General features: G+C 47.4%; 1 protein-coding gene across 4 annotated transcripts in view; it reads right to left on the bottom strand.

The window, feature by feature from the left end:
- Positions 1–25,382, bottom strand: part of NSMCE1 (NSE1 homolog, SMC5-SMC6 complex component) — a 74,183-nt gene that overhangs the window by 12,099 nt on the left and 36,702 nt on the right. For 2 of the 4 annotated variants that reach the window (XM_059154846.1, XM_059154847.1), the window contains exons 1-2: positions 21,899–22,055; positions 16,310–16,456 (exon numbers count right to left, since the gene is read on the bottom strand). In XM_059154846.1, coding sequence (XP_059010829.1) covers positions 16,310–16,456; positions 21,899–21,938 — 187 coding nt within the window. In that variant the 5' untranslated portion in view covers positions 21,939–22,055. Of the gene's footprint in view, positions 1–16,309; positions 16,457–21,898; positions 22,056–25,382 lie in introns of those variants that run through there. The other 2 variants (XM_059154848.1, XM_059154849.1) reach the window with 1 other exon arrangement.

The following is a 25,382-nucleotide window of genomic DNA, read 5'->3' as shown; positions in this document are numbered from 1 at the left end:
TGCAGATAAAGCAAGATTAGTCACGAGTTGCCATGTTAGCTGGGCGATGGGCTTCACTGTATTATCCTACGTTTCTGTTGGACTTTTCCCATTTAAGGGTTAAAAAAAAAAACAAAAAAAAGATCTCAATCTTCATCAACAATGTGACCTGATCCCTTGATCCTCAAGTTTTTGACTCCAAGAAGGGAAACATGGCAGTGCCCCATGACAAGGCGGATGACAAGGCAGATGAGCTCAGCCCACTAACGGTACAGGAGGACGTTGGGGGGAACAGGCTTTGAATAACGGACTCTTCCTGAATCTGTTGCTTAGAGAGCCATTTCCAAGTACACAAAGTTTTTTGTTTTTTAATCTAACTTTAGTTAGAGCGTCTGCTCCTTGGGCTTTCCTTCGAATGGCAGTACACAGAACTTCTTTCACCCTGCTGGGCACAGTTCTGGCATCCCAGCCAGAGGCACCAAGGGTCTAAGACCTACGACAACACTACCGGGCTGGTGACGGGTTGTGTGCCGACCGTCTCTGTGTGTGCAGTAAACCCACCACTGGTCAGCCCGGCCCCTCGCCAGAGCTCTGTGGATCAGTGCTCTGGTCGGCAATGGAGCAGTGCTCCCTCTGTCACAAAGGGGCCGGGGCAGGCGGCATCCCAAATTACAATGTGAGTCATCACAGAAAACTAAGCCTTTCAGCAGAACTTGACTGCTGATGCTATTAATGTGCATTTCACTTCATCTGAGCCTTTGAACACAGGTGGGCCATCTACCATGGAGACGAGAGGCAGCCCCCACTCCCACACCCCCTACTTTCCCCCCAAGGGACCCCCCGGGAGTAGATGAAGGGGGTCTGTGGGGGCTGACGGCCCATCCGCTAGACACAAAGTGGCTCTGTTCTATCCCTGGCAGGTGAGCTTCCCCCTCCCCGGGCTGTAGCTAACCCAAGCTGGCCGGTCTGGACAGAATCGGAGGTCCACACAGGCCAGGCAGAAACCCAGATGGGGACAAGCCCCGATGGGGACAAGAGCAGATGCAGTGGGTGACACGGATGTCACGTGTCCCACCGAGAGCAGGAGGACTCCTCTGCTACAGCCACATGCCCAATCTTGGGATTTTTATGAGAAATCTCCCATTTGGTTTATTTTTTAATGTGGTTGTTAATTTTTAAAACACCAAAGGGAAACGAACGGTGCCCATCAACTAGGTATGTCCCACTGACCGTCCCAGTTTCCAAATTCCAATGTGGGCTGGGACCCTACCATAAAGAGACACGATGACTGATGGGGCCACTGTGCTCCCTGACCCCGCAGGTAAGAGGCTGTGGCTGAGCCGTGAGTAACTCAGAGGCTAGAACTGTGTCACACTCATTCTTCCGAGGGACTGAATGCAGCACATGGCAGAGATGGCACGGGCTTCGTTCCAAACCACCCCCATCAAGAAGCATCACGATAAAGCCGGCCAAGTGAGCTTTTTGGCTTCCCTGTGCATGTAAAGTTATGCTTACACTACACTGCCTATCCAATATGCAATGGCACTTTGAAAAAACAATGTACCTACCTTCACTTAAAAATACACGATTGCTTTCAGCGAGTTGTAAGCACGGATCCTCTATCACTGTACCAAGTATGATCCTGAGAACGCTGGACATATGGCCCAGACTGACCAGAAGGTGACACAGAGACATGAAGTATGCTGCTGGGGAAAAAGGCACAAGGCACTGACAGACTTCCTTGATGCAGGGTTGCCACAAACCTGTGATCTGTTTGGGAAAAAAAAGGCAACATCTAGAAAGCGCAATAAAACAAAGCGCAAGAAAAAGAGGTCTAGAGGCCAGACAGAGATCACACATAAGAACAAAACTCAAATCCACCATCTGCAGCCGCCAGCCCAGAGAAGCAGCCCCTCATCTACAGTCAGCAACCCCGGCAGCCAGCCCGCTGCCTGGGAGCCAGGCTTCTAGAAAGTCAGACCACTACCGTTAGCCACCAGTTCCGGAGGCCCGACAACAGCCCCTGTGGTAACTGGTGCAAGAGGCCAGCACGTGCTTTGTAACTGATGGCTTCCCTAATTTTGGGTTCCTGCTTCCAACTTAGCGCCAGGCACAGGAAGCCGAATGGGCTCCCCTAACCAACCGCGGGGCGTCTTGCTTCCTGGTAAGCAGTGCCAGCTGACCTCACACCTCTTCCCCCTGCCACTGTGTCTCTGCCAATGCACAAGTGAGAGGCCTGCGTCCCTCACTACAGCAAGCTCTCAACCAGCAGCCCACCTAGGCCCATCGGGTGCTCTTTGCTTAGGTCCACGTGCCAGACTCAGCACAGGGCCCTGTTCCCGGGAGGCACAGACAAGCCGGCAGAATGGTGTGTGCATATACAGTGCCAGGAGGGGAGACTCTGGCCACCTTCTCCAATTCGCCTCAGCCCTGGAATGTGGGCTGGCTTCCCGTGGTCTCCTGGGAAGCCTGCCATAGTGGTCTACCCCTGCCCCCCATACACAGCCAGAACAGGGCTGGGTCCTGGCACCCCGTCTCCGCACAGCTATGGGGGCTCCGTCACCCTTAGCCACACTCCTTCGTGATCCCACATGCGCCGCCACGCTCTACACTCCCATCACCTGGGCCTCCTGCCTGCGCACGAGGCCCCTCCCCAGCTCAACAGCCACACTTGGGACTCCCTTCCATTAGGCTGTAGGGACCACTATTCCTGGATTTGAGGAGAAAATGCCAGCCCCAGAAATTCAGCCCCATGGTCTGGATTACACTATGTATCAGCACTACGAATCTTCTGACAGTCACTACCCCCACATCTCCTCCCCAGGATGTGGGGTCAGATGACACGGAAGGGTCACACGGAAGGAAGGAGCAGCGAGGAGCACGCACTGAGCGCGCACCAGGAAGCACTCTGTACCAGGCACGCACCAGAAGCTTCCCTGTTTAACCCTCCCGGCTTTCCCATGAGGTAGGCAAGATGTCCTTTTGAAAACAGAAAGCTAGGACTCAGAAACTGAAAGAACTTCTCCAAGTCCCAGCCTGGAACCTCTGTCCTCCCCAGCCCTCCGCTGGCCACACAAAGCCTCCCTTGTGCTTGGGAGTCAGTGCAAAATGCAATCCAAAACCAAAGGTGTCCACGCCTAGAAGTGCAAGGGAAACAAGAGGCCCCGGCTCCGGAAATCTGCAGCGGCCACCAGCTCCGGCCCACACTGGGGGCTACGCCACAGTCGCAGCGGGCTGGGATTTGCACCCATTGAGTCCCGCAGGAGCCAGAGATGTGAAAGTAGCATTTGCTTCCTCATGGTTACAGGGCATGCTGAGCCCAGAGAGTCCTGTCGAAGCACAAAACAGCCTCCTGTTGTGGAGTTCTGTATGTCCAAACATTCACCCAGTTACACTGTAGAGGTGACTTTTCACGCGAATTTCCTGCCACTTTTCAGTTATGGGCGCATCCCTAATCCCCGCTGATTAAGTGGGAAGGCAAGCAGGCTTGGACGGTGGCCAGCTTATTAACTGTACCTCCCAGTCAGAGGGGGAAGATGTGCAATGAAATCATTAAAAACAGGGGAAACGGCTTGGGACCCAGCTTTGAATGACCACAGAGTCCTCCCTGGAAAGAGAAGCCACTTACAAACATGACCACACATGGGACGGAACACTCACTACACCAAAGTGTCAACCACAGCACGGTGACTCACCGGTAACACGTGTCACCTAATGATATGCAGGGATCCTAACTCGGCCCCAGACGGCAGGGCAGATGGAGACCTGCACCCTGACAGGACAAACACAGCCATGGGAAGGCAGGTAGAAGGTCTGAAAACCATGGAAAATACCCGTCAAACCCCAGTGTTCCTCTCCTACTGCGCTCACCAATCTATTTTCGGTACGTGCATTTCAGTTAACCATAGGTTTGTGTGTTTTTCTGCTTGAACACTGTCTTATTTATTCTGCTCCCTGAAATCATGTCCGATCTTCATTTTTTTTTTTTTAAAGCTAAAATTTGAGCTATTTTACCGGGTTTGTCCTCGGGACCAAGACACCAGAAGAACCCGCCAAAAGGAACACGTAACAATAAGCACCGTGAATGACACAATGTGAGCGCTGGGCATCTGGAAGAGAAGCCCACAGCAAGCTGGCAGCCGTTACAAAATAAACGATGTCGGGGAGAAACCCCACTGGATGCGAAGCCAGCAGGTATGAGCGACCGACTCTGTCTTGAAGGAGTAACCTTCAAGGAAGGAGTAACCTCAAGGAAGGAGTAACCTCACAGCGCAGACAGCAGCTTCTCCAGCATCGTCAGACCCCAGCTAGGAGGCTGAGAGGACACGGACACCGCTTCTGTGTTACTGCTGCAAAAGTAAAAGGCACAACCATGACAGAATCGGGAGGAAGCAGCAGACCAGCTGAACTGCGGGGCGGCCTGCAGCTCTGCCGTCCCAACAGCAGCAGGCGCCGGCCTGTGGCAGCTTGGCGTTCACAACCTGCCACGTCCAAATTCAGATATGCCCCAAGTGCAAATCCAGCCTCGATGTCGGAGATAAGATATTAGAAAATGGGAAAAGATCTCACGAGTCCTATTTCCTATTTGTTGTAGATTGAAATGATATTATTTGGGATATTAATTAAACCTGTTTCCTTCTAACTCTTTTAACATGCCCCCCCACCCCCCGAAAAGTCCAATTACCGATGTGACTCACATCAAATTTCTACCAGCTCTGTCTTACTCAGCAACTAACCTGTAATCTTCAAAAATGTCAAGGTCATACAAGTCAAGGAAAAGGCTGAGGAATGATTCCCATTGGAAGGCACCTAAAGAAACGTATGTAACTAATGTGCTGTCCGGCCCAGCAGCGGATCTTTGGCTAGAAGAGGTAGTACTGAGACAACTGGAAAACCCCAGTGGGTTCTGTGGATGAGAGGGGAGGCATATGTCAGTGTCACTGTCCTGATTCGAATGGTTATCCCATGACAGCTGATAGTTTAGGAGAATGCCTTTGCTAGAAGGGCACATTCCCTAAAGAATTCAGTGGTGATGGAATTTCAAATAGGCAACTCTCAAGTGATCTCTATTCTTACAGCTTTCCTGTGAGTTTGGAATTATTTCAAAACAAAAAATAAGTTTAAAAAGCCCCCCAAGGAGCATCAGGCAAGGAAAGCCCTCGGCGAATGTGCCACTGACCCGGAAGGCACATTTGGCAGTGGTGGGGCCGGAGCCGACGTGAGAAGCAGCTGGGGTGCCGGGAGGCTGGGGCTGGTGATTCCCTGAAAACCCGACCTGTTCAATCAAAAAACAAAGGACCAGACCCCAAAACATTTTAACAAAGCCAGGAACTCAGAATTGTTGCCGTGCAGCTAGTGGGCTGTAGCGATCTTGTGCTTCTGCTCAGTAGCACACACGAGAAATGAAAGAGAGGGGCCAACTGAGAATCAGGCTCCCGTTTGGGGCACCCTCAAACCCCACACTGGGCAACACCATTGCATGACAAAAGGAATTTGGGCCACTTGTGAAGGCTTCAGAATTCAGGCTTCCATGTTCGTTCTGTTTTCCAGGAAACTGGACCAAAGAAACTTTCCATGGCTTGACTACCACAAAACTACTTCCCAGCTCTCTTGTGAGTCAGACTTCAAGGAAGATGCTCCCCCGGATAAATTCCGGATCCAGGACAGAAAGGATGGATTTCCTGGATGCTACATCTGTTTTCTCAGAGGCCCACACAGATGGCGCAGGGCCCCACTGGACCGAGAGAATGAGACCTACTGTGTGAACCTGATTATCCCCTACGTTTCACCATCTTGGGCAAATACAGGCTTTAAGCACATTCCACACATTATGATTGTAATCTTCACAAACAACCCCGGCTGCCAGGTATCTCCAGCCCTGCTTCGCAACTAGGTTATACAGCTCCGAAGCAACAAAGTGGTTTTAAATTCAGATTTTCTAAAAAACAGCTTTGGTAAGCTGTAACTGACATACAATGAACTGTGCCCATTTAAACAGCACGAGTTCATCAGTTCTGACATATGTATACAACCCTGAAACCATCACCATAGCCAAAGCCACAAACATTATCCATTGCCCCCTGGGAAGTTCCCTCACACCACTCTGTAATCTCTCGCTCATCCCCCACAACGCTTCCTTACCTGTCACTCCACCCAAGTACACGCTGTCTAGGAGTGTATGTTACCGGATTCCTCCAACACGCAATCTCCTTTGCTTCACTTCTTCCACTCAGCACATAATCACCCTGAGATTCGCTGATCCAGGAGCACGTAGCACCGGCTCATTCCTTTTCACCGCTGAGTAGTATTCCATCAGCCAGATCGTCCTGCAGCCTGTTTATCAGTTTGCCTGCTGATGGGCAGCTAGGTGTTTCCTGTTAGCGGCCATTACAAGCAAAGCTACACTGAACATTTAGGTGTAAGCCTTTGTGCGGACACGTATCTTCCTTTCTCTTGAGTCTAAAAACGACTACTTGAAACAGAAATGACCATGTCATGAAAGAGCCCATGTTTTTTCAAAATGACTACACCATTTTAGATTCTGACAGATGGAGTGCCAGTTCCTCCATTTTCTTGACACTCATAATGCAATCTTTTCAATTTTAGCCATGTAAAAATGGAGAATGCTCCATGTGCCCTAGAAAAGAAAATGTATTCTGTTGTTTTGGGATGGAATGTTCCATGTACCTGTACCTGTACCCAGAATGTCCCATGTACAGCTGCGATGTCCCTCACTGCAGTTTTAGTTTGCATTTCCCTACTGAAGCTGAGTACTTTTCCGGTACTTATTGGCTCTCTGTGGATCTTCTTTGGTGAAGTGTCTGTTCAAGTCTTCTGCCCATGTTTTTCTGGCTGTATGTTTTCTAACTGTTGAACTGCGGAGCCCTCTATATATTTCGGATACAAGCGCTTTATTGGATACATGATTTGCAATATTTCCTCCCAGGAGCTTGTTTGTCTTCTTATCCCCATAAACAGTGTATTTCAAAGAGAAGTGTTTCAAATTTTGGGATACAATTTCTTTTAATAGATCAAAATATACGCTAAATCTAGCACGTGGCTTCGGCCTAGTCTCCAGCCTGATCACAGTCGTTCCTCTTCTTTTTTTTCTTCTCAAACAACTTCTTACCAATTCCATTTTTAGAATCTTTTAAAATTTTCATCTTTACAGTCATATTCCATCCTTTCATCATGTTTACCCTTATTTTTATGTCTATATATGTTTTTCCTTCTTTAAAATTTTGGGAGGTAGTTTTTTCTAACAGACCAAAATACACCCAAAATCAAGTGTGTGACTCTATTCTCTTCACCAGTTTAATATATATATTTTTTTCCCTCCCCCCCCTTCCTTCTCCCCCTGGATTCAGGTCTCTTGTGATTTGGTGTATATTTTTCTGGGGTTGTTGCTACCCTTTTAGTATTTCATTCTCTCATTCATCTGTTCTTACCTGGATAAAATGACAAGGCGGAAAAACTCACCACAAAAAAAAAGAACAAGAGTCAGTACTGAAGGCTAGGGACCTAACCAATACAGAAATTAGTGATATGTCAGAACTAGAGTTCAAAATGACAATTATCAAGGTGCTAGCTGGGCTCGAAAAAAAGCACGGAAGATATCAGAGAACTGAATCCCTTTCTGGAGAAATAAAAGAACAAAAATCTAACCAAGTTCAAACTGAAAAAGCTATTAATGGGGTGTAATAAAAAATGGAGGCTCTTATTGCTAGGATAAATGAGGCAGAAGAGAAAATTAGTGATATAGAAGACCAAATGATGGAGACTAAAGAAGCTGAGCCAAAGAGAGACAAACAACTACTGGACCAGAAGTGGAGAATCTGAGATAAGTAATAACATCAGACAAAACAATATTGGGATAATGGGGTCACAGAAGAAGAAGAAAGAGAGAGAGAGGCAGAAAGTATGTTGGAGTGAATTATAACAGATGATTTCCCTAATTTAGTGAAGGGAACAAGCATCAAAATCCAGCAGGCACAGAGAACCCCATCAAAATCAATAAAAATAGGTCCACACTTCATCATCTAATAGTTAGACTTACAAGCCTCAGTGACAAAGAGAAAATCCTGAAAGCAGCATGGGACAAGAGGTCTGTAACATAAAATGATAAAAATATTAGATTCACAGCAGATCTATCCACAGAGACCGGGCAGGCCAGAAAGGATTGGCATGATATATTCAGAGCACTAATGAGAAAAATATGCAGCCAAGAATACTATATCCAGCTAGGCTGTCATTGAAAATAGAAGCAGAGATAAAACGTCTCCAGGGCAAACAAAAATTAAAAGAATTTGCAAACACCAAACCAGCCCTACAGGGAATACTGAAAGGGGTCTTCTAAGCAAGGAGAGAGCCTAAAAGTAACAGACCAGAAAGGAACAGAGATAATATACTGTAACAGTCCCCTTACAGGCAATACAATGGCACTAAATTCACATCTTTCAGTCGTTACCTTAAATGCAAATGGGCTAAATGCCCAATCAAAAGACATAGGGTATCAGAATGGATTAAAAAAAAAAAAAAAAAAAAAAAGACCCATCAATATGCTGTCTATAAGAAACTCATTTTAGACCCAAAGACACCTCCAAATTTAAAGTGAGGGGGTGGAAAACAATTTACATGCTAATGGACATCAAAAGGAAGCTGGGGTGGCAATCTTTATATCAGATAAATTAGATTTTAAGCCAAAGACTACAATAAGAGATGAGGAAGGATACTATATCATACTTAAAGGGTCTATCCAACAAGAAGATCTAACGATTTTAAATATCTATGTCCCTAACATGGGAGCAGCCAACTACATAAACCAATTAGTAACAAAATCAAAGAAACACATCAACAATAATACAATAATAGTAGGGAACTTTAACATTCCTCTTTACTGAAATGGACAGACCATCAAAGCAAAAGATCAACAAGGATATAAAGGTTTTAAATGACACAATGGACCAGATGGACATCAAAGATATTTTTAGAACATTCCATCCCAAAACAACAGAATACATTTTCTCTCTAGGGTACATGGAACATTCTCCAGAATAGATCACATCCTGGGTCATAAATCAGGTCTCAACTGGTACCAAAAGATTGGGATCATTCCCTGCGTAATTTCAGACCACAGTGCTCTGAAACTAGAATGCAGTTACAAGAGGAAAATTGGAAAGAACTCAAATAGATGAAGGCTAAAGAGCATCCTACTAAAGGATGAATGGGTCAACCAGGAAATTAACAAATTTAAAAAATTTATGGAAACAAATCAAAATGAAACCACAACTATTCAAAATCTTTGGGACACAGCTAAGGCAGTCCTCAGAGGAAAGTATATAGCCATACAAGCCTTTCTCAAGAAACAAGGTCTCAAGTACACAACCTAACCCTACACCTAAAGGAGCTGGAGTAAAAACAGCAAAGAAAGCCTAAACCCAGAAGAAGAAGAGAAAGAATAAAAATCAAAGCAGAAATCAATGAAATAGAAACAAACAAACAAACAAAAAACAGTAGAACAAATCAACAAAACTAGGACCTGGTTCTTTGAAAGAATTAATGAAATTTATAAACCCCTGGCCGGACTTATCAAAAAGAAAAGAGAAAGGACCCAAATTAATGAAATCATGAATGAAAGAGGAGAGATCACAAACAACACCAAAGAAATACAAACAATTATAAGAACATATTATGAGCAACTATATGGCAGCAAATTTGACAATCTGGAAGAAATGGATACATTCCTAGAGACATATAAACTACCAAAACTGAACCAGGAAGAAATAGAAAACCTGAACAGACCCATAACCAGTAAGAAGATTGAAGCAATCATCAAAAATCTCCCAACAATAAAGAGGCCAGGGTCAGATGGCTTCCCAGGGGAATTCTAACAAACATTTAAAGAAGAATTCATACCTATTCTCCTAAAACTGTTCCAAAAAATAGAAATGGAAGGAAAACTTCCAAGCTCATTTTATGAGGCCAGCATTAGCTCGATGCCCAAACCAGACAAAGACCCCATCAAAAAGGAGAATTACAGACCAATATCTTTGATGAACACAGATGCAAAAATTCTCACCTAAATACTAGCCGATAGGATCCAATAGTACATTAAAAGGATTATTCACGACGACCAAGTGGGATTTATTCTTGGGCTGCAAGATTAGTTCAACATCTGCAAATCAATCAATGGGATACAATACATTAATAAAAGAAAGAACGAGAACCATATGACACTCTCAATAGATAATGAAAAAGCATTTGACAAAGTACAGCATCCTTTCTTGCCCAAAATTCTTCACAGCTAGGGATAGAGGGTACATACCTAAATATCATCAAAGCCATCTATGAAAAACCCACAGCGAGTATCATTCTCAATGGGAAAAAACTAAGGACTTTTCTCCTAAAGTCAGGAATATGGCAGGGATGTCCACTATCACCACTGCTATTCAACATAGTACTAGAAGTCCTAGCCTCAGCAATCAAACGGCAAAGAGAAATAAAAGGCATCTGAATCCGCAAAGAAGAAGTCAAACTCCCACTCTTTACAGATGACATGATACTTTATGTGGAAAACCCAAAAGACCCCACCCCAAAACTGCTAGAACTCATTCAGGAATTCATTAAAGTATCAGGATATAAAAATCAATGCACAGAAATCAGTTGCATTTCTATACACCAACAGCAAGACAGAAGAAAGAGAAATTAAGGAGTCAATCCCATTAACAACTGCACCCAAAACCATAAGATACCTAGGAATAAACCTAACCAAAGAGGCAAAGAATCTGTACTCAGAAAACTATGAAATACTCATGAAAAAAACTGAGGAAGAAACAAAGAAATGTAAAAACATTCTATGCTCATGGATTGGAAGAACAAATATTGTGAAAATGTCTACACTACCTAGAGCAACCTACACATTTAATGTAATCCCTATCAAAATACCATCAGTCTTTTTCAAAGAAATGGAACAAATAGTCCTAAAGTTTATATGGAACCAGAAAAGACCCCCAATAGCCAGAGGAATATTGAAAATATTGAAAAGAAAACCAAAATTGGTGGCAACACAATCACAGACTTCAAACTCTATTACAAAGCTGTCATCATCAAGACAGTATGGTTCTAGCACAAAAACAGACACACAGATTAATGGAACAGATAGAGAGCCCAGAAATGGACTCTCAACTCTATGGCCAACTAATCTTCAATAAAGCAGGAAGAGAATGTCCAGTGGAAAAAAGACAGTCTCCTCAACAAATGGTATTGGGAAAATTGATAGCCACATGCAGAAAAATGAAACTGGACCATTTCCTTACACCACACACAAAAATAGACTCAAAATGGATGAAGGACCTCAATGTGAAACAGGAATCCATCCAAATCCTCGAGGAGAACACAGGCAGCAACCTCTTCCACCTCAGCCACAGCAACTTCTTCCTAGAAACATCACCAAAGGCAAGGGAAGCTAGGGCAAAAATGAACTATTGGGACTTCATCAAGATCAAAAGCTTTTGCAGAGCAAAGGAAACAGTCAATAAAACCAAAAGACAACTGACAGAATGGGAGAAGATATTCGCAAATGACATATCAGATAAAGGACTAGCATCCAAAATCTATAAAGAACTTATTAAACTGAACAGCCAAAGAACAAATAATCCAATCAAGAAATGGGCAGAAGACATGAACAGACATTTCTGCAAAGAAGACATCCAGATGGCCAACAGACACATGAAAAAGTGATCCACATCACTCGGCATCAGGGAAATACCAATCAAAACCACAATGAGATACCACCTCACACCAGTCAGAATGGCTAAAATTAACAAATCAGGAAATGACAGATGCTGGCGAGGATGCGGAGAAAGGGGAACCCTCCTACACTGTTGGTGGGAATGCAAGCTGGTGCAGCCACTCTGGAAAACAGCATGGAGGTTCCTCAAAATGTTGAAAATAGAGCTACCCTATGACCCCGCAATCGCACTACTGGGTATTTACCCCAAAGATACAAATGTAGTGATTTGAAGCGGCACGTGCACCCGAATGTTTATAGCAGCAATGTCCACAATAGCCAAACTATGGAAAGAACCTAGATGTGCATCAACAGATGTATGGATAAAGAGAATGTGGTCCATATATACAATGGAATACTATGCAGCCATCAAAAGAAACAAAATCTTACCATTTGCAATGACATGGAAGGAACTAGAGGGCATTATGCTGAGCGAAATAAATCAGTGAGAGAAAGACAATTATTATATGATCTCTCTAATAGGAGGAATCTGAGAGGCAAGGCTGGGGGTGGTGGGGGGTAGGGAGGGAAAAAATGAAACAAGATGGGATCAGGAGAGAGACAAACCACATGAGACTCTTAATCTCAGGAAATAAACTGAGGGTTGCTGGGGGTGGGGGGAGAGGCCGGGGGGCGGGTTATGGACACTGGGGAGGGTCTGTGCTATGGTGAGTGCTGTGAAATGTGTAAGCCTGATAATACACAGACCTGTTCCCCTGGGGCAAATAATACATTATATGTTAATACAAAGGAAGACAGGAAAAGAGAAAAAGAAAAAGAAAATGAGAAAGAAAAAGAGAAGAAAGGGGGGGAGGGAGGGAAGTGTCTCATTCTGACGTCCGGTTCATCAGCTTTTATGAATCACATCTTTGTGTTGCATCAAAGAAATCTTTGCTTAACCTAAGGTCACAAAGGTTTTCTCCTACATTTCCTTCTAGAAGTGTTATAGCTCTGGGTTTTACATTGAGGTCTATGATTCATTTCAAGTTAATTTTTGTATATGGTGCAAAGCATGGTTTGAGGTTCATTTTTTAAAATATGAGGTGTCCGGGGCACTTCTGGTTGGTAGAGCACACAACTCTTGATCTCAGGGTTGTGAGCTGAAGCCCCTAGTTGGGTATAGAAATTGCTTAAAAATAAAATCTTAAAAAAAAAAGGGACGCCTGGGTAGCTCAGTTGGTAAAGTGTCTGCCTTCAGCTCAGGGCCTAACCTCAGGGTCCTGGGATCCAGTCCCGCAGGGGCTCCTTGTTCAGCAAGGCCTGCTTCTCCCTCTGCCTGCCACTCCCCCTGCTTGCACTCACTCATGCTCTCTCTCCCTGACAAATAAATGTCAAATAAAAAATAAAATAAAAATAAGAAAGTGTATCCAATAATTCCAGCATCATTTTTTGAAAAGATTCTATTGAACCGCCTTTACATTTCTGTCAAAACTTAGCTGTCCATGTATGGGTTTATTTCTAGACTCTCTGTTCCATTCCATTCATCTAGGAGTTTCTCTTTATGCCAATACCACACTGTCTTGATAGGGTAGCTACATCATACGTCTCAAGATCAGGTTGCTCTTAATTAACTTTAATTACTCAGAATCAGTTTGTCAATTTCGACAAAAGGCCCTGCTGGGATTTGCTTAGATGAGAATCACAGGATTCTGTGCCTGCAGGATTCATGAAACCCAAGGCAAAGCAAAAAAGTTTTGTCTCAGTGTCCCCAATCCCCAGCACAAGAGCCTGGCCCCCATGAGGCCACAGCAAGATGAGGACCGCAGGCACGCTCACAGGCTCCGGCTCACCACCTCGGGTGCCCTCCGAGAGAGCACACAGGCCCTCAGTGCCACTCAGAGAGCCCAGGCCTAAGGCTTTAGACCAGCCTGTCACAACAAAACCTAAACTCTCACTAGCCCAGAGACCTGGGGAATTTGCTTCCAGCTTCATGACGATAAGAGTTGCTGGAACCGGAGCCCAGAACAGAAAGCATGTTCGAGAAGCTGGACAAAAGGCCCTGGCAAACTGCAATCAGAATAACGACAGACTCAATTACTCCTCTGTTTCATAATTCTCTTAGAAGCTGAAGACATTCGCAGTTGGTAAAAGGGGACTGTCCTGGGCGTCTCTTCCAGAGACAGACTGATGCTGTTAGGTCTTTGAAGTACTTACTTAATTTGAGATCATTTCTTTCCATCACTTCTCATTTTAAAATCTCTAAAATAACAATAATGCTTGAGAAAAAGCCTTTTTATTTTTAGATGAAGGGTAGGGGAAAACAACCTCCAACTCTATCCTGATCACCCTAGCCATAACCGTACCTTGCTATCTTGATGCACAGATACAGCACGTAAAGTGTGAGGAATCAATTAATTCCTAGATATATTCTACAGGACTTTCCTAAATTAGGTCATAATAACTTTAAAGGTCAAGCAAAGGCAAAAACACTTTCATTCTTAGTACTAAGGCACCATGCGGCTCCTTGCAGTGAGCTATGAGACTTCCGCATTAGCAGGAAAGCCCGCATTTAGGACTTACATGAGAAACTGAAAGGGAGCAGGACTGAGCGGCCACGTAGATCACAGACTAAGAAAAACACCCTGATGCCCTGCACTGGAGCATTCTGAGGGGGAGGCTGAAAGTGCTGTAGTGCTTTTCAAGGAGCAGGGGCAGCTAGCCTGGCAGGTGTAAGACTCTTTTCCCATAAAGGAGGCCCTGACCAAAGACCTCTATCCACGCCAGTGCACGCAAGTAGAGCAGATATGTTTTCACCAGAAGGACGGTTTCCCGACACAGCACTAATCATGTCCCGTTCCTGTTTCAAGCTCTTCCAGACATCCGCACTGTCCCCAGCATTAAGTATGAAAGAAACCCCATTACTCTGCTGCACATACTGTGGGCTCTTTCTGATCTGTAAACCCACACATCTTTTGGTGCCATCTGTTCCCACACATCGCATGTTCCTGTCAGGGGTTTCCCGAAGTCGGTCAGGGCTAGGTCCACGGAGTTTGGACACCTGGGATCAAACAAGGTTCCGCAGGCTTCCGTACTGGAGGGAAGCGCCGGGCCGCCAATGGGGCTTCTCCACCGCAGCCCCTCTTCTCAAGGGCCGCCACCTGTAACCTGGCGCCCCACACACACCTCTCCTCACCCCTGCTGGCTGGCTCACCTCTGTGTGCTTTCCCCTCTTCTTATGAGAGTTGAAAGCACAGAAAAACAAAAGCACAGCATATAAATGAACACCTGTATTCCCGCTCACGGGCAGCGGCAATCATCAGACCACACTACGAATGCCTCGTTTGCTTCAAGTCTTTTCTTGAATAAAAGAACAACTTATGGTAAAGATGACAGTGTGCTCTGATTTCTCCCCAAAGCCGAGCGCTTCACAAGTGTGTTCCATATCCTTCTGGTCCACTCATGTTTTTTACATGCAGTTGTATGTATTCATGAACAATAAGTATCGTTAAAGCTGGGCCTCCTGGGTGGCCTTCGGCTCAGGCCATGATCCCAGGGTCCTGGGATCGAGCTTCCTGCTCAGCAGGGCGCCTGCTTCTCCCTCTCCCGCTCCCCTCCTCTGGCCCATCCCACGCTCTCTCTCTTAAGTAAGGTCTGTAAAAAAACATCGTGAAGTTTTACAAAAAGCTTAACGCAGAGACATCATACAGTAAGTAGAATTTAGGGGCGCCTGGGTGGCTCAGTGGGTTAAAGCCACTGCCTTCGGCTCAGGTCATGATCTCAGGGTCCTGGGATCGAGTCCCACATCGGGCTCTCTGCTCTGCAGGGAGCCTGCTTCCTCCTCTCTCTCTGCCTGCCTCTCTGCCTCCCTGTGATCTCTGTCTGTCAAATAAATAAATAAAATCTTTTTTAAAAAAAAAGTAAGTAGAATTTACCCACATTGTCACTCAACAGGGATCTACCCATACTGATACTCAACTAAGCCCAAGCTACCAATACTGATTTCCCCGACCTGCCAGCACTGGTCCTATTGTTTCTGCCATGACCTCCTATTACTGACAGCTCAGCCGGGCCTGGTCTCTGAATGCTTCGTGTGTCTTATCTTACCTCCTGTCTCAGCAGCCCACTGAGAAGATGCTCCAAATGCCCACAGCCAGCCAGGGCAGGGCGGCACAGTCTCCGGGTCTGGCTGAGTTCCAGGCTACACTCTGACCCACTGTGCAAAGCAGCCCTCTTAGCACCGACAGCCAAATGAGCAGCTTCTGCGGGTCCTGGCACTTTGTATGCACCTTGTCTCACCTTGACGCCCCACTATGGTGTCAAGGACAATGAACTGTCCTCACTAGAGAGATGAAGACACTCAGGCTGGAGAAGATGCTGGCGCCTTGGCGTAAGTGCCAACTATTCGGGTTCAAAGTCCAAATTCCCACCCCCTGGGCTAACTGTCAGATTTACGTAAAAAAATAAAAAGGAAAGGGTTGAAGATGAGATGAGAAACACAACCCGGGCTGGTGTTGAGACTGCGCAAGTGGGGCGTACCACTTGGCCGCCTTGTCCCTGAGCGCACGGCTCTGGGGCCCTCATGAGCCAGGAGACGATACTCACGGTCATGGACCCGATAGCAGTGCTTCTGCAGCCGCCGAACGTCCCACTCCTCCAGCACGCCGTGAGTCATCAGCAACTGCAGGAACCGCCGGTGGACGTCGGTCATGACACCAGCCCTCCTAGGACCGCCCTGTGTGTGCGAAGGAGCTAAGAAAAGAAGCAGATGAAACCCAGTCACCTCGGAGCGCTCCGAAAGCCAAGTTCTGCGTTGTGTACCAACTGACATGCACGACTAAGTACTTGTTGTAGTTCTCGAGCTCAAGCGCATCCTGCCGAAGGGCCCAAAGGAGAAGGACACGGGTCAGGGACAAGCCGGCTAGTGCCGGCAGGGGCAGAAGCGCGCATTCTGGAGCCAGCCAGGATGCCGGCACCCAGCCTGTGCTACCGCGTGAGGTGGGTGAAACCCGACAACCGGACCTCCGGTGCTTCGGTCTCTGATCTAGGAGACTAAGGACAGCAACAGCCTCCACGGACGTACTCCACTGACTGACTCCACGTAGCAGCCGGGCAACACACTAAACACTACGTTAAGCGTTAGCTCTTTTACTTCTAGACCATTCTGGGTCTGAAACTCGGTCCGGCCACTTAGCAGATCGAAGGCCTTGGATAAAGTCCACTGGGGCCCCATTTTCTTGCGCTCAACTCAGAACAGCATTCGCTGCCCAAAGAACTGCTAGGAAGTGCTCAACCAGTACCAGTTTCCTTCTCCTCTCCCAAACCACTAATGAAACAACTGTCCCCGTGGGGTGCTTTTTCAATCTCTTGCTCTCTACTAACAAGTTATCTTTCCACAAACCACCAAGATCAGGGCTGATAAAAAGCATTACACGAGTCCCGATCAAACAGCCTGCTCTCGCCGTGGAGAGGAGGCACCGTGCGGAGGCAGAGCGTGGGCTGAGCAAGTGGCAGGTGGTGCTGAGACGCCTGTTTGCCAGACCTGCTCGATCTCGAGAATCAGAGAACCTGTGCATGAAAAATAGAGATTCCCGGGGCCCTGTTTCTGGAGGTCCAGACCGCTAAGGGGCCTGGAATTCTTAAGGTCTGACATTCACTTCAGGCGACGCCGCCATCTGACAAGAAAATCGTTGTTCCCTTCGGCAGATGCAGCACGAAAACACTTCTAGCTAACGAGCTTCATCTCCCTCGGCCTCAGTCTTTTCAGCTACAAGATGGGGCTAACAGAAAGCTATATTAAAGACAGAAGATGCCATTTAAATGAGATAGGACTATACTGGAGGTTGCCAAGGAGCTTGCACCTAGGACACACAACACAGTTAGCTGCTGCTCACTCTTCTTTATAAACAGCACATCAACTGGACCTCAGGGGTGGGAAGGCACACAAGCTCAGGGCCAGCTTCTCCGACTGCCTGCTGGCTGTCTTTGAGAACAGCTCAGCAGTGATTCAACCTCAACAGGTCCCAAGTTGGGCTCATCTTCTCCTTGCCCCGTCCTCAACCGCTTTCTTCGCCTGAGTCCTTTCCACGAGTCTTCTGGTTTAGGCGGAGGAGTCCACGCAGTCACACAAACACCACAGGCCCGAGCGTCCAACTCTCACCCTCTCCCCCCCAGCCCCCACCCTCGGATCCCGCCAGGAACCATGTCCTGCCAAAGTTCATTTCCTATCACTAGGAGCAGCAACATTAAATCCACCAGCAAATTAAATCCAGAAAAAGTTCAAGAAAGTCGATAATAAGGAGCCAAAAACAATAAAATTAATGTACATTTGAATTCAACAAAACCAAAATTTTTCTTTGGAAAAAAAACATAACAAAAGCAACCAATCTCTGACAAGATTTTCCGAGAGAAGACTGAAAAATAAACACTATTTGGAATGAAAAGGGGGAACTAGTTGAAGATACAAACATATTTTTAAAAAAGACTTAAACAACCTAACAATAATCTGAAGTTGTAGTAAATATACGCAAAGTTATGGAAAATCCATTTAAAACCAACTAAAGAGGGCACCTGGGTGGCTCAGTGGGTTAAAGCCTCTGACTTCAGCTCAGGTCATGATCCCGGGGTCCTGGGATGGAGCCCTGCATCGGGCTCTCTGCACAGCAGGGAGCCTGCTTCCCCCGCCCCCCCGCCTGCCTCTCTGCCTACTTGTGATCTCTCGCTCTCTCTCTGTTAAATAAAGAAATAAAAAAATCTTTAAAATTTTTAAATTAAAAAACAAAACAAAACAAAACAAAAAAAAACCTGACCAAGGCTTCAAATGAAAGGAAAATAAAAAGGCCAGCATCTTTCAGAAACACAGCTCCAGGGGTCCAAAGCAAAACATGAATCGGATCTAGCAACACAGAAAGACTACTTCATGGTGACCAGTTGGGGTTATCCCCTTGATGGCTTAAGATTTGAAAATCAGTTGAATGTCATATATCAATAGTATCTCAATAAAGCTGGAAAAAAATCAGTGTGATCACCACATTAACAGAATACAGAATAAAAGCCTATAATCATCTTAAGGGATTCAGAAACTATGATTAAATTTAACAGTTACTCATACTAAATACTTTGAATTGAAGGAACTATCTACAAAAACCTCTAGTAAACAGAATACTTAAGGGTGGCCTATTGAAAGCGATCACTTTCAAATCCAAATTGATCCCATGCAACTGAACCCACGCAATTCTGATGAAAATCCCCATAGGTTGGGTGCATCTGGGTGCAATTTGACAAGACGATTCCAAAATTTGCATGGACACGTAAAGGCAAAACAGCAAAGCCATTCGGGAAGAAGATAAAGACAGGAGGACCTGTCCTACCAGGTAGCGACTTATTTTAAAGCTAGAGTCATGAATGATGTAGGATAATACTACAGACACGGACCGAGCAAGAGCAGGGGGACAGAAGAGAGAGAACCCGGACACAGAAGTGCACACAGGTATGGAGAAATGGAACTCCAGCTCAAAGCAAGCTTTTCAATAAAAGATGCCAGAACAACAGATTACCCTACGGGAAAAAAACAGAGCTCGACCTTCACCTCACACTAGGCACAAAAATCTTTTTGAGCGGTAAGGTCGCAAGAAAGAAAACACTATGAAACGTTGGGCGACAATACAGAACATTCTTTAGGAGCCAAAGGCAGGGAAGGATAGCTTTAAAAGATAGAATAATAAAAATAATAATGCTACAAAAAGCACAAACCTTAAAGGAATATACTGATACATGGGACTTTGTTAAAATTAAGAAATTCTGTTCACCCCAAATACTTCAGAGTGGGAGCGGAGACGAGCTACGAACTGGACAGCCTCGGAAGCTGAAGCCACGGAAGACTCACACTCGGAATAGGTGATGAGTTCCTACAAATCAGTAAGGCAAATGTCAAGAGAAAAGTCAGCAACAGAAATTTTCAAAGCGGATGCACAAATGGTTCATAAATATATTAAAACGGCTCCGTCCTGACGTCATCAGGCAAATGAATATTCAAATCCCAGTGACCAATGTCTACTCATCACCAGATAGGCAGAAAGTTCTGAGTAACGGCCTGGGCTAAAACTCACCCACTGCTGGCGGAGTGCAAGCGCGCACGAACCACCCAGACTGTTCAGGCTGACTGGCAAACGTGGGTCTCCCCAGAAATCCACGAGTCCGTATACAATTTAGAGAAACTTTTCTACATCTGCCCCGGGAAGTAGGTTTATAAACACACCGTGGGGCAGTAAAAACCTGGCAACAGCGTCCACGACCGTCAGTTGAGGAATGCCTAGGGAAATCGTTTAGGATTAAACCGTGGAATTCGAAACTGCAAGGAAGCAATGAGGGTGATGTAGAGCTACTCACATCACCTTGGACACATGTCATATACGTAATGTTATGCAAAAACAAAGACACACAAATATATATATGACGATCCTATATAAAATTCACAACCGAGCAAAACCGTATGGAGCCGTCATTACAGAGACGTAGTAAAAACCGCAAAGAAAAACAGGGGAATGAGGAACCCACACTCGGGGCGCGGAGTCCCCTTCGGTGAGGGGAAGAAAGAGTTCAGCGGGGGCTTTCGGGGTATGATAATGTTCTGTTTCTTAACTTGATGATGCGTATATGGGTGTTCCTTTGATTTTTATCCTTTGAACTTAAACTGCAAACATTTTTATAGAAATGTTACCGATCTTGATTATAAAACGAAGAAATGGTGTAAATGTGTTACGTAACAGCCAAAATTAATGTCAGTAAGAAGGACCAACTACAGAACGTCATAGAAGGCTACAATTTAGGGGAAAGAAGAGGAAAATAGATCGAGATCGGCGTGTTTTGACACAGAAGGCAGTTGTCTGAAGAGGGGCCGGGCCGCAGAGATTATTCGTGGCTAACTGCCTACCCAAATAATTAAAAAATAGAAACGTCTGTGCACTAAGCTGATCTCAACCGTCACCATCTGAGCCGCGAGCGAGGCGCGGGGTGAGTGCTTCCCTCGTGGTCTCGCTCCGTCCTCGCTGGAACCTGAGGCCTGGAGCGTTACTGACCCGTTTTACAGATGAGGACAGAGAGGGAAGGCACCAGCGGATGCACAGAATTAGGGGTGGATGCGAGTAGGGGTGAGGGGCGCACCCCCAGCAAGGGAAGGCAGACACGGGGGAGGCAACCATTAAGTCCTGATCGCTCAGCAGCAGGGATCCCTTACCTACAATTCTCCAATCTAAACGAGGTCTTAAAACCCCACCTGTTAAGTGTGAAAACCTGACCGGACCTGAGGGGAGGCTTTTTCTGGCCGTTCTTCAGCTCCTTTGGTGCACATCTGCACATACTTAGCGGTGAATCTGATGACCAGCAGCTGCCCCAGACCCCAAGGAAGGTAGGACCTCCCATGGAACCTATGCATCATATTCCTCTCAAAGATCCCCCACACTGGGGCGTCTGAGCACGCCTCGCCTCGGGGCTTTAGAACACGAGGCTGTGGGCTCGAACAAAGTTAGGGTTTCTGGGACCCGACCCAGAGCGCGAGCCCAGAACGCCGCGAGGAACCGAGAGGTGGTCCGCGAAGGCCGTGTTTTCCCTATTCGGGGCAGGCAGAATTCTGCATTTTGCTCTGGTCACCTCCGGTATCTGCGCCGGACACCACGGTTTCACAGCGTCTGTGCGTCGGGGGCCCTGGGCTGCAGCCTCCTGGCCTGTCTGTCCCCCTCGGGGTCTGTCTGTCCCCCTCGGGGCCTGTCTGTCCTCTCGGGGCCTGTCTGTCCCCCTCAGGGCCTGTCTGTCCCCCTCGGGGCCTGTCTGTCCTCTCCGGGCCTGTCTGTCCCCCTCGGGGTCTGTCTGTCCCCCTCGGGGCCTGTCTGTCCCCCTCGGGGTCTGTCTGTCCCCCTCGGGGTCTGTCTGTCCCCCTCGGGGCCTGTCTGTCCTCTCGGGGCCTGTCTGTCCTCTCCGGGCCTGTCTGTCCCTCTCCGGGCCTGTCTGTCCCTCTCGGGGCCTGTCTGTCCCTCTCCGGGTCTGTCTGTCCCTCTCCGGGCCTGTCTGTCCTCTCCGGGCCTGTCTGTCCCCCTCGGGGCCTGTTTCCTCACCAGGAAATGAGGAGCCCCAAGCCCCCGGGCCCCCAGCGCCACACTCCGGCCCAGGCACGGGCCGAACCCGGGGCCGGACGCCCACCTTCCGTCCTCCGTCGCCGCTCCGCACGGCCCTCCTCCATCCCCGACAGCCTCGCGGCCCCGCGGCCCGATTACCCAGCGCGGAAGCCGGGCGCAGCCCCCCGCGCCGGCGGCCCAGGCCGGAAAGGCGGGCGCGGCTTCTCCTTCAGGGCGGGGCGAACGCGGGCTCGGCGCTCCCATTGGTGGATGTCGCCCACTTGTCCCTCCCACCGGGTGACGCACTTCCTGCCATCCGGTGCGCGCCGTTGCCATGGTGCCCAGCAGCCCTCGCGCAGGTGCGGGATGGACGCGCTTCTCCCGCCGCTCTCCGCCCCTGACCCGGCGGCGCGGCTGCGGCCTGTGGCCCTCCACCCCGGCCCCGCCGTGGCGCCCCGCGACCTTACGGGGAGGCGGGCGGGCATGCAGCGGGGCCCTCCCGCTCGTAGCCGCGGCTCCGCGGACCCAGCCCAGTGCCCCGTGCCGGGCCTCAGTTTCCCCGTCTGCACAGCCGACCCTGCGGCCTCGGGGTCGGCACTGAGGGCTCTTGCCGCCACGTCGCGTGAGCCAGAATCCTGGCTCGGCCACTTCCTCGTCGCCAGATCTTGGGCGAGTCTCGGTCCCCAAGGACCAGCGTGTTCGCGAGGTTTAGGAGTCGCCCTGGGAGCGCTGGGGGTCAGCTGCGGGGCTCCTCGGGGGTCGTCAGGACCCGCGGATGAAGTCATTCATAGAAGGAATGGACTGTCGGCGGGCGCCCGTTTGACGGACGCTTGCCTCTCCGAGCCTGGGCCGGGGGCCTGGGGGCCGGGGGCTGGGGGCCGGGGGCTGGGGGCTGCAGTCTAGCAGGGAACGCGCAGCTGATCCTAATAGGGCAGAAAGTGCAAAGCTCTGAGCCTCTGGGACGGCGGCTTCACATCCCTACTTGCCCGGTTACACTCCGGGGGTCTTGGACAGCTTCTCAAGCTCTCTGGACCTCAGTTTCCCCATCTGCTGAGCGAAGAAAGCCATAGCATGTGCTGGCTGAGGGCTTGAGCCGGGAGCCGGGCCGTCCGGACCGGACTGCTGGTTCTTAAACTCCGTACGTCTGACGCCCAGGACGAAATGCGGAGGCTCTCCCGCTCACTTTGCTCCCCCATGAAGCAGGTGTAATCATAGCACATTGTTGATGGGATCGCCGTGAGATTAAATGAGGGAAGACAGGCAAAGCTCTGGGAGGATCTGGCATATAGTAAGTTCTCAGTAAGTGTGAGTCATCTTTACTAATAAAGTACTTTATAAAATGCCTTGGGGGCAGTCAGAGAGAAGAGCAGCTCTAAGGAGACCATTTGTCCTGCATCCTTTTGCACAATTTTGAATTCATTATCACTATTTAGAGCTGGGCATTTCACATAAAACCCTAGGGTATCTGACAGCTCTTGGAAAATGGGGCAGTCTGGCCACACTAGGCCAGCATCCCCCCTATGGCTGTCCTTGTTTAAAGCTTGGTAGAGACTATGTCCCTCTGACGACAAATGTGCTTTTGTGGGGTGTAGAGAAATAAAAACGGGGGCCCGTGAGTGGACGACACTGGGGACACTGACATTTCAGGATCAAAAGGCCAAGAAAAGCAGTAGAAAGAAAGGAATTCAAGACCAAATCATACCGGAAGAGAACGGGCCGGAGAGACTCTTGAGTTACGGTGGGGTGTGGTCTGAATTGTCAGCGCTCTGGAGACATCAAGGAGAACACACCCGACAGGGAGACCCAGAGAGACAGGAGGAAGCGCGCGAGGTTGGCCTCCAAGAGAAATGAGTGCCCGGAAGCTGAGGGAGTGGAGACAGTTGCTGACTGCTTCTAGGATGGGTGGTTTGGGAAGGGGAGACATGAAGACGGGCGCAGAGGGACTCGCCAATAGAAGAGAATGAGGTCAAGGGCATAAGGAGACGGGATTATTCTTACCCTAGAAAGGAAGAGAGACATCTCTGAAACAGGAGGAAAGGAGAGAACAATGGATGGATAAAAGTTCCCCAAACCTTTCAAAAAAAACCAAACTGAGGTGTTTCCTGTTTTCTTCATAAACTAGCAAACTCTCATTCTGCTAAGCAAAGAAGCTAGGAGATGCTCAGGGATTTTCGGACAATCAAGGGTTTGGAACAGATGCCAAAGGGAACACAAAAGTGAGCTTCCAGCTAGGGTTGGAACCATAAATGTGTAGAGAGGATAGTCGCTCCGGATCCCTGGGGAGCCCCCCCTCCTCATACCAGGGGCCCCAGAGCAGAAACTCTGTGTGGACTCATCTTGGGGTGGGTCTTGGCTTAACAAATGCAACTGACTCTAGAAGCCAAAGCAACTGGAGGGTGTTGGTGGGGAGGTCTTTGAAGTCATCTGCCACCCCATGGACAGGGAGGAAGGGAGTATGCTGAGAAGTTAGCATGGAAGGGGACAGCAACCAGAGGTCCCAATGAGTTGGCTTATCAGGTGACTGTCTTGTCTCAGCAAGTGTCCGTCTTTAGAAGACAGCCCACTCTCTAGCTGGCTCAGTGAGCATTAGGACCTTCGAGGACCTTCGATATGCCAGACATGGGGCTGTCTGCTTCAGGACAACTCTGCCAGTTCAAATATTCTTCTGGAAGTTGACTGTGAAAGGTACAGGAGCTCCGTGGACATAAATTCACTGTACGTAAGGCAGGTGGCCGACACCCTGGCTGGAGAGGAAGCTTGGGGGCAAATCACAGGCTAAGGGATTGGTCTTTTTACTCTGAAGACCACAGAAGCTATCGGGGAGGAAGTAAGGAGATTAGGTTTGTAGTTTAGAAAAAGAACATCAGCACATCTGTTCTTTTCAAACATACTGGGAACATTTACAGAAATTGACTGTGTACTGGCCACAAAGGATGTCTCAATAAATTCCAAAGAATCTATAGACCATATTCACGAACCACAATGAAGTAAAATGAAGAATCAACAAAAACACAACCAGAAGGAAATCCAAACCACTTGTAGTTCTTAAATTAGTAACTGAAAATGCTTCTGAGGAGAGGGTCCTGAAGACAGGATAATTTATTTTTTTTTATCATGTACTACTAGTATTTATGAAAAAATAAAACAAACATAAGCGAGGTGTTCATTATATTACTTTTTATACCTGTGTGTATGTTGAAAGCTTTTATAACATTTTTAAGAGAGAAAGAACATACATTTGGAAACTGAAAAATACATGTTAAAAAGAAAACCAATATGGAAATTACAAAATATTTAGAAATGAATGACCAAAAAAATAAAAACCCTAATATAATGAAACAGGTGGGATCCAACTAAAACAATAATTAGTGGGGGGATTTATAGCCTTAAGTGTACTTAATACAAAACAAGAAAAAAGTGTAAGTGTTCAATGTAAGAGGTAGATACATAACTAAATAACCCAGAGAAAACAGAAAGAAGGAAATAACAAAGCAAAAGGCAGATATGAGAAGAACAAAAAAGAAAATTGAGTTGATTATGGAAACCAGAAACTAGTGTTCTATTGAAGA

Source organism: Mustela lutreola, chromosome 17 (assembly GCF_030435805.1).
Source record: "Mustela lutreola isolate mMusLut2 chromosome 17, mMusLut2.pri, whole genome shotgun sequence".
In the NCBI taxonomy this organism is placed as follows: domain Eukaryota; kingdom Metazoa; phylum Chordata; class Mammalia; order Carnivora; family Mustelidae; genus Mustela; species Mustela lutreola.
Note: the sequence above shows the minus strand (reverse complement) of the source record. Positions and strands in the feature narration are given on the sequence as shown.